Below are 16,317 nucleotides of genomic sequence, written 5' to 3'. Positions count from 1 at the left end.
TACAACCATGTATGTTTGCTGCCACCATTTTTATTTTCAGATCCACAGGGATACGGGCAGCTGGAGGATGCCTGGGCCAGGCACGGTACCCAACCCTGTGTGAACCACAGCAGGGTTGTAAGCCTGTTGTTTCCCTGATGAGCCCCCCTGCTCTCTCATCTGTGTAAACTGTGTTTGGAAAGGATTCTCTCCTGTTCCCTTCAGGCCACTCACTGTGTGGTGGTGGGGAGAGGTCAGCACAGCTCCCTGTTCAGCCTGCTCACCTGAACTTTCCTTCCTCAGAGGTCATGCCAAGCAAGGCCGACAGGGACCAGTACGAGCTGCTCTGCACAGACAATACCCGCAGGCCAGTGGATGAATATGAACAGTGCTACCTGGCCCGGGTCCCTTCTCATGTTGTGGTGGCTCGCAGTGTGGATGGCAAGGAGGACTTGATCCAAGAGCTTCTCCGAGTGGCCCAGGTACCCACTTCCAACATCCTTTCCTCAGCCTGCAACCCCCTTCTTTGGTGTGTGTGTGTTTCCTCCATCTGACCCCACTAACACTAGAACTAGATGTCTTTGCGCATTCAAGATACAGTGGGCAATACCTTCACCAACAATCTACCTGCTATGTGTTTATTCCAGACAGTAGAACCCATAAGGACCATGTGACTGACATCACCAACCCAGGGCTAAAGATTCTCAGAAGCACTTCCTGTCTCATTCCTGTTCTCTTTTCCATTCTAAGGAGTCCTGCCCTCTTCAACAAAGCACTTGTCTTGTGACCCCTCCCTTGGCCTGTGACGTCCCTGACAGAGGAACATTTGCACCATCTCTGTATTGGTGGAAATCTCTCCCAGCCAGCCTCCATACCCCATCCTAACTGTGCCTACACTGTGTTCAGACTTAGGGATGAACTAGTGGCCCTTGAATCACCCAGGCACAAGGAGAGCATGCACACATCATCACTATGAGGAATAGCATAACCTTGAGAATATAGGTCATGTACTTTGTGCTTGAACAGAGGAACTTATTTGAAGGGCATTCTGGGATAAATCCTGAGTCCTGGGGATAAGCTCGCTCTCTCTCTCTCTCTCTCTCTCTCTCTCTCTCTCTCTCTCTCTCTCTCTCTCTCTGTGTGTGTGTGTGTGTGTGTGTGAGAGAGAGAGAGAGAGAGAGAGAGAGAGAGAGAGAGGAGTGAATGATTATTAGAAAAATTAGCAGGTGGCATTTTATGCAGAGCCATTGCAAGGACAAAATACATTCATTTATTTGATCTTTTTGTTATTGTTGTGCTTTGGTTTTTGTGGAGACAGGTCTCATGTAGCCTAGGCTGGCCTTGGACTTGCTATGAAGCCAGAGGTGGACTTGAACTTCCTTCTCCTCTTCTCCTAGATTCCCAAGTGTGGGGATTACAGACATGTGTTGCCATACCTAGCAAACACAGTCCTTTGAAAGAGCACTTGAGCAGGTACCACTATAAACTGATATCAGGAACAACTGTGGGCCAGGCAATGGAGAAAAGAGCATTTGGGGTACTTTGGAAATCGAAAAGGAAAAGAAACTGTTTAATAACTGGTCCTTAGCAACAAGCCTGAGGTAAAGAGAAGACCCAGGACACCTACCCTGCATCTTTGTGGCAACTTCAGGGTACAGACTAGCATCACCAGGGCAGTCAGTCAGAAAGGAGGAAGCCATCACTCTGCCCATGCGAACACATAGCAAGAGCCCTACTAGAGACTAGCAGTTGCCTGGCACATGACCAACTCAGACCCCCTTTCTACAGGTGTGTTGGGGGTGGGGTCAACTCATTGCACTTTCCCTGAGTCTGTCTACATGTCACAGACTAGATGAGATTTGAATAAAACTGTCCTTGAAGAAATTTGTTAGAAGCCGTGAAACTGTCTTTGTGCATGGCTATCTCCCTTTATCTGTGTGTAAGGGGTTATTTAAAAAGCTTCAGTGGATGTCTGTAATTGTACAAAGTCCCAAACCCTACAGATATAAAATATATAGATGGATAGCTAGCCAGTTAGATGGAGAGACGCATAATAGATAGGTAGATAGGCATCCCTGGATTCAGTGAGCTGTGTTCTCGTAAACCTATCACCGTGTTTTAAACAAACAAACAAAACAAAACCAAAGTCAAACCATTGTAAGTCAGTGATCTGTACCTTCAAATGTATGCTAAAGAGTACTGTCTAAATTTAGTACAATAAGGGATTAATCAATAATAACAAAATACAACCATGTACTACAATTAAAGTTATTTAAAATTTATTGCTTCTTTCTGGAACTTTCTGCTTAGTATTTTCAGAATGCTGTTAACTGTTGGCAACTAAAATCACTTGTGCACAAGTGTTATTGTTGTTGTTATTATTATTATTATTATTATTATTATTATTATTATTATTATTTTGTTTCAAGCCTCACATCTGGGCACAACTTGTATTTGTTTTATCTATTTTATTTGGGTTCTTTTACATCCATCTCACCTCCAATCCTCATTCCTTCCAACAGCCCAACACCAGGGAGGAGAGAAAGAAAGTTAGAGAGGAGAGGAGCATAGGTCTCTTTCTAGACTACTTTCTGCTGATTGGGGTGTTGGGTTCCTTGGGGGAAGTCCAATCTTCATAGTAAGGATATCTTCAACTTCTCATCTCTCTGCTCTTTGCTTATAGCCACTTGACTAACAACAGCAACAACAGCAACCGGAAGCAGCCCAGGAAAGCAGCAGCTGCCTTCTTTCCACTCCTGCTCCCGCACCCCACTCCTCATCCTCCTTGTTGTTGTCATAGTTGTCATTGTTTTCCTCCTCCTCCTTTTCTTCTCCTGAGACCCTCCTGGCCCCTCTTTGGGCTCTGACATTTACACCCTGCCAGAGCACGCGTGAGGCATGTAGTCAGTTGCTATGGAGAAACTGAAGCATCCCCATTTCCCACACCTGGGATTAAAACAACATGTTGACATAATATAACTAAGTTTTTAAAGAAACCGAACTTCTCACGACGGACAGGGATGGCTGCATGGCTCCCCATCCCCCTCCCTTACCTAGTTTGGGTTCATTTTGTCTTTACTTTCACCTCCGTGTCAACAATGCTCCTCCATTCCTTTTCCTGCCTCTGGACAGGAACATTTTGGAAAAGACAAGTCCTCAACCTTTCAGCTCTTTGGCTCCCCTCACGGAAAGGACCTGCTGTTTACTGATGCTGCTCTTGGACTTCTAAGGGTCCCTCCAAAGATGGACATCAATCTGTACCTGGGATATGAGTTTCTTTCTGCCATTCGGAATCTAAAGAGAGGTATGTCAGACTCGGGAGGGACCTGCCAAGCTTCAGCCACTGGGTGTGGCAGAGGCCTTGGATTGAGATTTTGTTGGTGGCTGCAAGTTTTACCTAACCTTAGTGGCCAGCAGGGCCCACAAGAGCCACTCAATAAACTGGGTTAATGAGCAGATGTGCTGCTAAGTCAGGAGAAAAGCCTATGTTATTCAAGGAAAAGAGCATTATATTGGTGGAAGTGGTGGTGCTGGGGCTTGAACTCGGAGCCTTACAGATATTACGCAGGGGTTTAATTATTGAGATATTCTGATTCCTACATAAGGGATTTGAGAACTCTTTTTTAATATCTATATTTTTTTAAAGATTTATTTATTTCATGTATGTGAGTATACTTTTGCTGTCTTCAGATACACCAGAAGAGGGCATCAGATCCCATTTACGGATGGTTGTGAGCTACTATGTGGCTGCTGGGAATTGAACTCAAGACCTCTGGAAGAGCAGTCAGTGCTCTTAACTGCTGAGCCATCTCTCCAGCCTAAAAACCTTTCTATTACAGACAATGTAAAGCAACGGTGGTTCCAGGTTCTTGTGATAACTGAATCTACTCACTCAGTGGTCGGTCTGCTCAACAGAGAATGCATTCCATTCTAAGTTGACTTGGGAACACATCCATGATCACAGTCATGAGCAGAGCTAAAACAGGCATTGCAGAGCTTTGAGTGCAGGGCCCTGCTTCGCTTCTTCTCTGTTTTCACCCCCACACCCCATTTAGTCAAACAATAGTCTCTGAGCATCTACAAAAGAGCGGTTCCAGCGGTTGATGTAAGCTAACATTGCAGGCAGCTATCATGAGACCGTCAAAGCTGAGCACATGATTGCCATGGGCTGCCCCCTAGATGGAAGTCCTAGAAAGTTCCAGAAGGGCCAGCTTTGGAATGGAGAGCTAAGAAGCTTCCCCGAGGAGGTGTTATCAGGAGGGAGGGAAGAACTCCACCAACACTGTTCTTTATGAACACCTTGGTCTCCACTTGTAGACAAGCAGGCGGCAAGGAGCTGTAGCAAGGACTGAGTTGCAACCAGTCTTTGCCATCAGTGATGCCCTGCTGGACATCGTGTCTGCAGCCATCTGGGGCTTTCTTTGGGTCCTTGGATCATCTCTATGCATCCTAGGTTTGGAAGACTCCCAGAGGGTGAAGTGGTGTGCAGTGGGCCAACAAGAGAGGGCCAAATGCGACCAGTGGAGTGCTGTGAGCGGTGGTGCTTTGGCATGTGCCACGGAGGAGACCCCTGAGGACTGCATTGCTGCCATCATGGTAGGAAATCCTCCTCCCTCATCTGGGCTACATTTCGTATAACTATTTTTTTATCTGAGAGATTATATTTATGACTATAAGAATGCATTTAGAATGCTCTATTTACAATCTTGATAAAAAATATCAAGTTAATTATGAATGGATTTATTAATGGTTATTCATTATTTTGTTAGTTAATTATTTATTGGAAACATTTCTTGCATCATAGTTATGAGTCTGGTGCTGATGGGATTTAGGGGATGGATTTGATTCCATTGGTTGAAAGAAAACATTTTCCATGAAACAAATTAAATATAGTACCTGAGTCTGGCCCTGTGGGTTCTGAATTTAGTGAAAATGGTCATAAAGAAAGTGTGCTCTGGGAATGTCCAGAAGGGTCTCCTAGGAGGACACAGGGATGTCCAGAGAGCATGGCTTGAATCGGGCATGTCTCTGGCTGACAGGCCAAAGACAGGTCTTGTTGTCTAAATTCCATATTTCCACCAGCGCTGCTGTCTGGTTAAATAAGGACACATGACAGCATGTTCATGAGATGAAGACTCTGAGGGGCAGTAGGGTTGGAGCCACACAGCTTACGGCTGATTCATTCTTAACTTCAGAAAGGAGAAGCGGATGCCATGAGCCTGGATGGAGGATTTGCCTACATCGCAGGCCACTGTGGTCTGGTGCCTGTGCTGGGAGAGAACTACCGTGAGTGGGGGGTGGGGCTTCTCTGTGTTTCTCTCTGGGCCACGGGCACAGAAAGGCAAAGAAGTCATGTCATTTTCTCATAAAATCATGATGACTATTTTTGTAGTTTAGGGCTTTTTGAAGTAGGATCTTCTACTCCACAGTCAGAACCAGCTAAGCTGCAGATGTGGGTGTTAGGCGTGCTCCCAAAGGTTTCAGGATTGAGCAGCCAAAGCGAGGGGGAACAAGTGTCTGTCTCTTCAGTATCCCTGCCGATGCCAGGACAGTTATGAGCAAAAAGAGTTCAAAAATCATACCTCTTATTTTGTCTAGCATGAAACTGGAGGGCATGCAGTGGGTAAAGCCACCACAGTGCTTGCCAGCCAGCCCTTCGGTTAGACTTGCTGCTAGCTCATAGGCACCAGCAGGCTTGACAAGCCAAGCTCAGTCACTTCCTCGATATACCATAAATTAAAGAGTCACATAATAATGAAAAATGGAGAGAGAGGGGGGAGGGAAGGAAGAGGGAAGGAGGGAGAGAAAGAGAGATATCTACACAAGGAAGAGGACACATTAGAGGTGTGACCTTTGAGCCCATCTTCAGGATTGTAATATGAAGGTTCAGGTTTAAATAGAGGGCAAGAGACACATGTACAGATGACCAGTCCTGGTGGATTCAGTCCCTCATGGATTCCTCACATTATTCGGCTTTAGTCTCGCCTACAAGGTGGGTTGACAAGTGTGGTTTGACAGGCTGACAGAACTGTATGAAGTCTCTCCCTCAGAGTCAAGTTCTTCCTGAGGCTGGTGGTGCTTCTTCATCATGTGATTCCTGAAGACATTTCAAGTCCTTGGGGACTACTGTTCAAATAGTCTGACAGCCAAAGTGAGGGCAACAAGTTATCTGTCTCTTCAGTATGTTTGGCCCTTGCTGAGACAGTTACGGGCAGAGAGAGTTTGATGGCATACCTCTTATTTTGGCTAGAATGATACTGGAGGGCACGTGGTGGATAGTGCTTGCCAAATAGCCCCTGGGTTAGACTTGCTGCTGGCTCAGGGAGGATGTCAGGTACAGCTACTTCAAAATGGTTTCTGCCAAGATGTGCAGCGGCGGGCTCTCTTCTGCTCCCCTTCTATGGGCATCTTACTGTATTTTTGCATCTGTTTGAGTGCCGAGACTCTAGAATGGAACCTAATGTTCTGATAGCAAATGTCGGGGGAGGAAGTTAAATGGGCTGTAGATCCTTTGACCAATGATAACCAGCGATGGGTTGCTAAGTCAACAACTCTCATTTTATTCCATCTCAGCTGAGATCAAGAAGCTCACAGGTTAGGTAGAATAACTTGTGTCAGAGTTTAACATGTACCTTCAATGTTTCTATTTTTCTTTTTAGTGTCTACCCATGGCAGTGGGAGGCTGGGTTCTAAGTGTGTGAATGCACCTTTGGAAGGTGAGTGAGTCAGCTTTTTGAACATTGGGGTTCAAAAGCAGAACCATCCTTAGGAAGAAGGCAAAGGAAGCCTTAAAAATGATCAAAATTGGGGCTGGAGAAATGGCTTAGCAGTAAAGTATGATTATTGGTACTGTAGATGACCCAGGCTTGATGTCCAGTACCCACATCAGGTGGCTCACAAATACTCCAGTTTCCTCTTTGCTGCCCTCTTCTGGCCTCTGCCGTTCCTTTCATGAACGTGGTACACATACACTCATGTAGGCACACACATATATACATACATTAAAATAATAATAAATAAAACTAAACTTATTAATGTTGAAAGGAGAAACCTGGGTTCACTGTTGAAATACACAACTGCCCAAAAGCAGCCATACTAATTGCTGTCCGCAGGGCACTTGACAGTTGAAAGGACTCCTATTAACACTGTCAGAGTCCTGTTTGTTCTCCTCAGCGGCCTGGTAGAATGAGCATTATTGCTCCATTGGGATGTAGTTGGGGAAACTGAGGCTCAGGGACTGGATGTCTTCCCAGGGGCACACAGCCAGGGGTGGCTGTACTTGAGCTTGAGAAGAATTGAGATGACTGGGCCCCCAGGTCCTCCTAACACAGCATGGTGCTTCTGTCATGTGCCCATCATTGCATGAAGGTCAGCACAGGGGCAGAAGGAGCAGGTGAGGCCTTGTGAGAGATGGAGATTCCCAGGGGCTGCTGAGGAAGAGGAAGAAAATGAGAACCACAACGTGGTTAGCTGGAGCTTAATAACAGGGGAATCAGCCTGGTCTTTAGAGCAAACACCCTCAGGAGATAAGTTCTCCTGCCCAGCATCTCTCCATGGCTGACGAAGTTTACATTTACCCTGAAGGGTCCAGTCTTAAAACCAGATGGAACATGTCCAGGGTATGGTCCTGGGCCATCAGCATCATCTGGGAATCCAATGGACATGAAATTTCTTGACTTCTCTCTGGTTCTACCCAGTCAGATACTCTCTGGTAGAGGCCAGAAGTCTGTTTTGTTGGATTTAATGACCTAGAGCCCCAAGGTGAACACCAGATACTTACTTAGGCTCAGCAGAGATCTGGGGAACTGGGGGCCTGACCCAGCACAGCACACACAGTCTCAGGAGGGCTTGACCCCTATTGAGCACCAGATCACAGAGGCCTCCAGGCCATGCTTCACAAAGTTAGTGTCATGTCCCTGCTTGACTACAGCAGTCCACCCTAATCTCCCTGTGATAGGGCCCTGAAGCTCTCCACTTTCTATATTCATGGCTAAGAAGTCTTCTCTGAATTATGTCCTCATACTCAAAACTGAGGGCATCATCAGCCATGTAATCCAGTCTGATCATTTATGGTCAGAAACAACATGCCTGCTTCAAGAGAAGTTGAAATTACCAGAAGCTAGGGTCACATGCAAATGTAGGTCAGCAAGGATGTTGAGAAGACAGTTCAGACACATGATGGTTACCTTTGAGAAGCTTCAGTCTGAGTATGGGTGAAGAGGACTTTGTATTTAACCAAGTGTATCAGCTATTTTCCTTCTTGCTATAGCAAAAGCATCCCAAGGGAGGAAGGGTTTGTTTGAGCTTACAGTTGTAGGGGAGACAATTCCTCATAGTAGTGAAAGCATGTCAGCAGGAGCAGGAAGCCAGAACCCCCCTGACATGCCCAGAGGTTTATCTCCAAGGTGGTTCTAAGTCATATCAAGCCAACAGTCAACATAAATCATCACACCAAGTCTGTCTCTTATCTTTCTGTCTGCCTCTACTATCTCTTCTGTCTTTCCCTCCTATATATCTCTCTTCCCCGTCTCTCCCATCTCTTGTCTGTCTCTGCCTCTCTTATCTCTGTCTATCTCTCTCACACGCAGTCAAAGATCGCTGATGATAGTATTTAATGAAATAAGTATAAAAATCTTAGACCTGAAGACAGTATTAGTACTTTATAACAATAATAATTTTTGAGATGATGATTTGCGGAAGCAATAATAATAGATAGTATAGTTACTTGTATGACACAGCCCAGTCAGTGAAAATTGCTTTACCACAAGAGAATCTAGTATTACCTCTGCCACTAGCACCACTGCTGGGGACCCACAGATTCATCTACTCTTGGAGCACGTCAGCTTCTCTCACAGGATGAGTTTTAGCCATCATTGTACTAAAGAGAAGTGTAGGCACATGTAGAGACACCTGCGGTCTTCTAAGAAATAGCTAGGGAGACAAGACGTCACCTGCCATGCTGAGCCCCAACTTTTGCACATTTGAATACGGAGGGCAGAGTGTGTGCAATGGAGGTGGGGGTGAGTGGCAGCATTTCCTAATTCTGAAGATTTAGAATTCCATCTAACCCTACCAATTCCGTTCTTCAGCTCCGACTTACTAATGAGCACGACTCAGTGGTGTATTCCTCAGGTGGGAAAAGCTGAAGCACTAATGATAATCCTGTGAATCAGGAAGAAGGCGGGAATGCTCACCCCCACCAGAGAGCCACGGGATTACCTCAGAAGTAAAGGCAGTGAGATAAGAAGAGAGGGCCTGCTGGAGAAACTGGGGGCTCCTTGGACCACTCCCACACTCCCATTCTCACAGATCCTGAACCACGCTAAGGCAAATGGCTTACACACTTGCAGGCAAATGGCTATGCAGTTTCCACACATCAGACAAAGGATGGAGCTGAACAGAAAATGGAGAAACCAAGTTTCCATTCTCCTCCACACAGAGACTCCATTAAATGTTCTGGGGGAAAGAGGTGTTTCAGGTCCCGTTTTTTGTCAGCTCTCTTTCTCCAAACAGTAAAGAGCTTGTGTCTTGCTGTCTCCACTGTAAGGTTATTATGTTGTGGCTGTGGTTAAGAAATCAGATGTTGGTATCACCTGGAACTCTCTGCAAGGCAAGAAGTCCTGCCACACGGCCGTCGGCACTTCTGCAGGCTGGAATGTCCCCATGGGTTTAATATACAACCGAACTGGGTCTTGCAAATTTGGTAAGTGTGTTCTGAAGGTGAGGTGGTGCCCTCCTTGGGCTTGTTCCTGAGTTGGGGGGAAATTCAGTTCAGTGGATGGCAAGGAATGTACTAGGTGGGTATTTGGGTCCTGGGCTTGACAGACAGAAGGTGAGCTCCACCCCTTCCCTGGTAGCTCCTGCCCTTTCTCCTCCTTTCACCACCTGCTTTTGATGAGAATGCATAGCCCTAAAGGCAGATCTCAGGGAAAGGGCCCTGTTATGTTTTATGAGCAGTCCAGGGAATAAGTGGAGACTTAGTAGTGTGTAAAGGTGCACACGCGTGTTATTTTTACATATGCACTGAACTGACAGCTTTCACACTTGAAGCCCTTTCACCAGGAAGGCTGGAGTGCTACCTCCCCTCTCACATTTACCCTGCTCCCTTGACTACCACTCCAGTTATTTCAGCTGCACTCTCAATTCCTTGTCCCTCCCTTGACACATCAGTGGAACCTGGCTGGAGAAGAGTCCAGGACAACAGAGCAATCATTGCTCTGGAAAAGCTCTGGCCAGCAGGTGACCCAGTCAGTGGGCACCATCAGAAGACAACTGAAACCATCAGCATCCTCCTGCTGAGCTTATGGACCTCCTGACTACTGCCTCTCTCCTCAGTCTCCTGCATGCCCAGATCCCTCTCCCTGCACTTGGGTATCACTCACTACAAAGCCTAAGGCTCTCAGCTGTTTGTCTCTTCCTAGCCTATCCAACAATTCCTTTCAACACATTAATACACCCGGTGTCTTCTATCTTTAAGAATCTTAACTCCTACATTCTCCTGCGGCCCTGTGTCTATGTTCACTTTCTCCTTTCCTACCAGACTTAAAAGCACTGTGGGAGCCACCCACCTTTCTCTCACGTCTGTACATCCTGCTGTCTGTCTTCCTGCATCATCCCGTGGGCATCACTCTGATGGAGAGCCCCCACAGCACCCTCCAGCTGCTCAGCTTCTGCTCTCCCGGCACCATCCCCTCAATTCACCTTGAAACACCTTTCTCTGACCTTTCTGAAGATGTCTGGACGTGGTTTTTCTCCTCCTCCTAAAGGAGCCCATCCTTTCCAACCTGGTTAAGAAACAGCGGGGTTTCATAAAGCAGTTCTGCTCCCGAGCTAAGCCTCAGCCCTAAGCACTCACATCCAAACGCAACTCAATCCTTATGGCTGCTCATACAAAACCGGGTTCTTGGTATGCACTGGATAAATGTTGACTGCTATTGTTATTATTAAAGGATAATAACTCCCAAGCACAGGTTGCTCCTTGACACCCCCCACCCCCTGACACACACTCATAGACAGTCTCAAGAAGTTGGGCTTGTCCTCACACTCACCATGAAGCTGAGACTGATCCTGAACGTCTAATCTCCCTGCTTCCCAAGTGCAGGGATTACAGGCATGCACCACCCCATGTGGCTCAAACATTTATCTAATGAACTGTTTCCCAGCAATGCCAGTTCCTCCTCCTCCCACCCATCCCTTCTTACTTCAGCCTCCTTCTCCTAGCCCACTGCAGTGGCCTGCCACCCGAGCTGCACCTAGATCCAGCCACCTTTCAGTCAGGCAGACTTCTGCAAACTGTGGACTTGACTGTGTGTGCCAGTCCACTGGGCCCAGCATGGTCTAAACCACTTCAGAGATTCCCCTTACTCCAGAGATAAACAATAGTAGTCACACCGTAATATCTCCTGGGGTCTGGACCTTGCCCCTACCCTACTCCCTTCTCTTGATGGTCTATTCAAATGGCCCCCCCACTAAGCTTTTTATGCTATGTCTGGACCCCGCTCCCACACAAGTCTTCTCAGGTGCCAGCCCCCTGTCTGTAAGCCTCTTTTCCCCATTCCCTTGGGGACCACCTGCTCATTCCTCATCTCTTGACTCTTGGGTCTACGGAGGGTCCCTCTATCTTCAGCCTCATGAAATAATTTTCCTTCTTCCCAGAGCAACAGGGGTCATGCAGGTCCATGGGTGTGGTTTCTTGAGTTCTGAAAGGTACCCACAGGGAATAGGTTGTAAGTGGTCAGTGTAGTTCCCTGGAACCCAGTGCTAGGCTTGGCAGCCATGTCTTTCCTAACTTGAAGTCACAATGACAAGCTTTGTAAAGGGAAAACCAAGACAGCAGAGTCCAGAAAACGTAGCTGTAGGTCAAAAAAGCCAGCCCACCCCCTTTCCACTCTGTTAGAGCTACACTCTATTTGCCTTTCAACACCCTGGTCCTGTATGAGGGCAGGGACAGACTTCTGTGAACTCTCAGATCGGCTTCTCTCTAGTCAGTCCCTTTACGATGTCTGGAATCTTTTCCTTTATTCCTTAACGTTCTTGTTCCTTTTTTTTTTAAAAATGAGTTTTGTATATTTAGAGTATGTATATGTTCATGTGGGCATGGATGTGTGTATGTGCAGGTGCATGTATGTACGCATGCATGTGGCTAGAGACAGAGGCTGGGCGTCTTCTTCAGTGATCTCCACATTACATTACTGTTTCAGCAAGGGCCCCTCTGTGTAGCCCTGACCATTCCGAGATCCAACTGTCTCTGCCTCCTAAGTGCTGGGACTAAAGGCTTCCATCTTAGTTTTTGAGACTGAGTCTCTCACTGAACCTAGAGCTCACTGTTTGGACTATGCTGGCAGATCAGTGAGCTCACCTGTCTCTACCTTCCTCAGCACTGGAGTTACAGATTTACACCACTGCACCCAGCTTTTACATAGGTTCTAGGGATCCAAACTCAGGTCCTCTTGCTTGCATGGTATGCATTTTGCTGGCTGAGACATCTCTCCAGCCCCTTAATAATGTTGTCGAATAACAAGCTGTGTGCTTGTCTTACAGGTAGTCTTAGGGACAAACCCCTGGGGCTTTCCTGTGATCACAGGAAGAACTGACTCTGGCTTGTTCTTCCTCACAGATGAATTCTTCAGTCGCAGCTGTGCCCCAGGCTCTGATCCTGACTCTCATCTCTGTGCTCTGTGTGCTGGTGGTAACAACCCAGCCCACATGTGTGCTGCCAATAACAATGAGGGCTATCATGGCTCGAGTGGAGCTCTCAGGTTAGTGTCTGTGCCTGTCTTTCTCTTGGCATCACCCTGATCATCTCCTCATCCTTTCATCATTTCAATTTCTGGGTGTTAATTTAGAAGGATCCAGAACTGGGAACCAGAGTTACTGCTGACAGTCAGCCAAGTTCTCTAAAGAATACTCCCTTGGCCCAGGTGTCTGAGGGCACTTCAGGTACTTGGATAGGGCAAGATCCGTAGTACATAGTCTACTTTTCCTCTTTTCTTCTGCGTGACTGTAGATAAGCCATGGGTTCTGTTAGAGCTCAGCTGTCAATCACAGGAGAGACCCAGACACTGGCTTCCTACACTTGGCTCATGAGTGTCTTTTACAATAGATCTGTCTAGGTACAGCCTTTCATTTAAGCAAAAGAAGACATACTTAGAGAGCATTGAGTAGTAGGTGCACTTCTCGGTAGCTAGCAAGCAACGAGACACACATGGTCCTGTCCACTCTGAGTCCCAGTAGAAGAAAAGGAGAGTAAAGAGACAAGTAAAGAAAATTCTTCTCAACTGTATATGCTGTAGAGAGACCAAGAGGAGGCATGAGTTAGGGAGCTTTCCATCCTTGTAACAAAACACCTGAGACAATCAGCTTACAAGACAAAAAGGTTCATTTTAACCGATGGTCTTAGAGGTTCTAGTCCATATTCCAGTAGAACCAATGCAACTGGGATCCAACTGTCGGTTTCAAAGACTTGTCTCAGTGACCTAAGGATTTCTCACTAGGATCCATTTCCTTCTGGTTTCACCTCTAATGCCATCACCTCAGAACCAAGCTCTTTTAAAAACTTAAGTTTAAATTTTATTTTAATTTTTATGTGTGTGCATGTGTCCCTGTGTGTGTATGTCACTGTGTCTGTTTAAATATGATCATGTACATACAGGTGCCTGCAGATTCCAGAAGAGGGCATCAGATGTCCTGGAGTTGGAGTTAGGGGTGATTGTCAGCTGCCCAACATGAGGGTTGGGAAATGAACTCTGCTTCTCTGGAAGAGCAGCAAGTACTCTTAAACATTGGAGCATCTCTCCAGGCCACAGAACCAAGTCTTTAATAGTCATGTGCCTTTGGAAGATGTTCAAGATCCTAACACAGCAGGGAGTGATATGGCGGTGGCCAGGGCAGGCAACAGTTTAGGGAAGATTTTTGAGGACAGAGAGATCAGGAGAGCTAAGAAATAACTAAATAACGAGAGGAAAGTGGCCTGAGAGAATCTGGAACAAGAGTAATCCAGAAGTGAATCGGTCAGGGTGAGGGCATGGGTGGTGCAGACCCTTCTACAGTGAGGCCAACAATAAAAATTTGTGGGCTGAAGTGTGGAGAAGGAAAGGTCCGCCTGTGGTGGCCATGTCTATTGAAACCTCTAGACCTGGCTGAACAGGAAGACTGAGTTCTAACTATGATGAGCCATGCTGGACATGTTCAGATTGGTGTGTGTGTGTGTGTGTGTGTGTGTGTGTGTGTACTGTATGAGTAAAAGCTCTGTGGGCAGCGGCAGCATGTGGCACTCTAGAAAACCGTCCTGCCTTCATACACATCAGTTGACTTTATCCTGCCCTCCAAACATTTGCCTTTTAACAGCCATGTCTTAGTGATATCAATATCTGCTGAATGTTAAATCTAAGCCAAACTAGCTTACATTATCTTTATATCACAAGATATATTGGTATTAAGTTTGGTCCAACTTCAATACTTTTCCAAATCATTTTATTTGCTTATTATTTATTTTGTATGTGTGAGGTACATATGCTCCAGGATATTTATATCTGTTTGTCTGACTGTCTATCAGTCCATCTATCTATCTATCTATCTATCTATCTATCTATCTATCTATCTCTGTTGGAAAGGGGAGGACTTGTGCAAAACGATGCACATGTGGAGGTCAGAAGACAACTTGAGGCAGTTGATTCTTTTTTTCTACCATGTGGGCCCCAGAGACCAAACTTAGATTTGTCAAGTTTGCTGGGTGAGTGTTTGTCTGTTTATTTTTTATAAAGACAGAATCTCACTCTGTAGCCCAGACTGGCCTGAATTTTGTGATTCTTTGGTCTCAGCTTCTCAAATGCTGGGGTTGTAGATATCACTGCAGGTACAGATTTTCCCATGGGATGAAGATTTCTTTGTATCTGGAGAAGCACATGTTCTGTTGTCAGACCTGAGCAGACACATGAGTGCAATAAAACTGCCTCACAGCCATATTTCCACACGGATTGTGGTATCTCGTGGTATGATGCTACACCACGTGGATCTCGTGGATCTAACCAGAGTGCCACTCCTTTTCTCTGTTAGTGGGAGAACACAAGCAACCTGTCTGGGGAAAGTGGTGAGGATTTAAAAGGAGGACCTGAATGGTGCTTTCCACAAGTGAAACTCAACAAGCCGTTTTGCCTTTCCATCACCTCCTTCCTCTAACACCCTGAGGCCTCGCAGGCACTACAGTTGCTTGTGTGGGAGTGCTGGGTGCCTAGGGGTGCGACTCCCCCTTGGTGGCTCCCTCTCACTCCTTGCTGATTCTCCTTGCTGACCTGGGCCTTGTTGTGCAGGTGTCTGGTTGAGAAGGGGGACGTGGCCTTCATGAAGCACCCCACGGTTCTACAGCACACTGATGGTACGTAGGAGCCTGCACTTCCTTCCATAGGAACATCTGAGTCTCCCTTGCAGAGTGGCTCCCCAAGAGGCAACTGGGGAAGTTGAGTAACTAAGCCTAGCAGACGACAGTGACTGGGATCCCAGCACTTTAAATTAATCTAGCAGTTTAACCTTCTTCCCATCTGTTCAGATTTGATGCTAATTATCACTCTGGCCTTGCACCTGGCTGACAAAGCACACAGACACCATGGGCTGTGTGAGCATGTCTGACTCCCTGATTGACAGGCATTCTTTTGGTATTCCAGATTAAAGTTCTTGACAGCTATATTTTTTGGAAAATATCTTGTCTGTCTGTTTCTGTGACTTGTCTTTTTTTTTTTTTTACCTTCTTTAAAAAATTGTTTACTTATTTATATATTTATTTGTATGTGTGTGGTCATGTGAATTTATGTGCACCACATGTGTGCAAGAGCCCAAAGCCAAAGGGCATTAGATTCCCTGACACTGAAGCTGCCTGAACTTGGCTAGGAACTGAACTTGGGTCCTTGGAAGAACAGTGTGCTCTTAATCCCTGAGCCAGATCCTTAGACCTGGCTGGTGGATAGTCTTAATGTTTTTTTTTTTTTTTAAATAAATAACTTTTTAAAAAAGATTTATTTATTGTATGTATATGAGTACTCTATCTGCATGTATACCTGAATACCAGAAGAGGGTATCAGGTCATATTATAGATGGTTGTGGGCCACCATGTGGTTGCTGGGAATTGAAGTCAGGACCTCTGAAAGATCAGACAATGTTCTTAACTGCTGAGCCGTCTCTCCAGCCCCTACTTCTGTGTTTTGTTTTGTTTTGTTTTGTTTTGCTTTGTTTTGTTTTGTTTTGTTTTTGTTAGACAGAGTTTCTCTATGTAGCCTTAACTATCTTAGAACTCACTTTGTAGACCAGGCTAGCCTTGAACTCAGAGATCTATCTGCCTTTGCCTCC

At 46.0% G+C, this 16,317-nt stretch overlaps 1 protein-coding gene across 2 annotated transcripts in view; it reads left to right on the top strand.

Annotated features, from left to right (window-relative positions):
• Nucleotides 1-16,317, top strand: part of LOC117693518 (inhibitor of carbonic anhydrase) — a 35,408-nt gene that overhangs the window by 15,161 nt on the left and 3,930 nt on the right. For both annotated transcript variants that reach the window (XM_076917983.1, XM_034484220.2), the window contains exons 7-14: nt 283-461; nt 3,112-3,283; nt 4,433-4,575; nt 5,175-5,265; nt 6,639-6,695; nt 9,527-9,682; nt 12,596-12,737; nt 15,288-15,352. In XM_076917983.1, coding sequence (XP_076774098.1) covers nt 283-461; nt 3,112-3,283; nt 4,433-4,575; nt 5,175-5,265; nt 6,639-6,695; nt 9,527-9,682; nt 12,596-12,737; nt 15,288-15,352 — 1,005 coding nt within the window. The remainder of the gene's footprint in view (nt 1-282; nt 462-3,111; nt 3,284-4,432; nt 4,576-5,174; nt 5,266-6,638; nt 6,696-9,526; nt 9,683-12,595; nt 12,738-15,287; nt 15,353-16,317) is intronic.

Source organism: Arvicanthis niloticus, chromosome 21 (genome assembly GCF_011762505.2).
Source record: "Arvicanthis niloticus isolate mArvNil1 chromosome 21, mArvNil1.pat.X, whole genome shotgun sequence".
NCBI lineage: Eukaryota > Metazoa > Chordata > Mammalia > Rodentia > Muridae > Arvicanthis > Arvicanthis niloticus.
The sequence above is the reverse complement of the archived record's forward strand: the minus strand, read 5'-3'. Positions and strand labels throughout refer to the sequence as shown.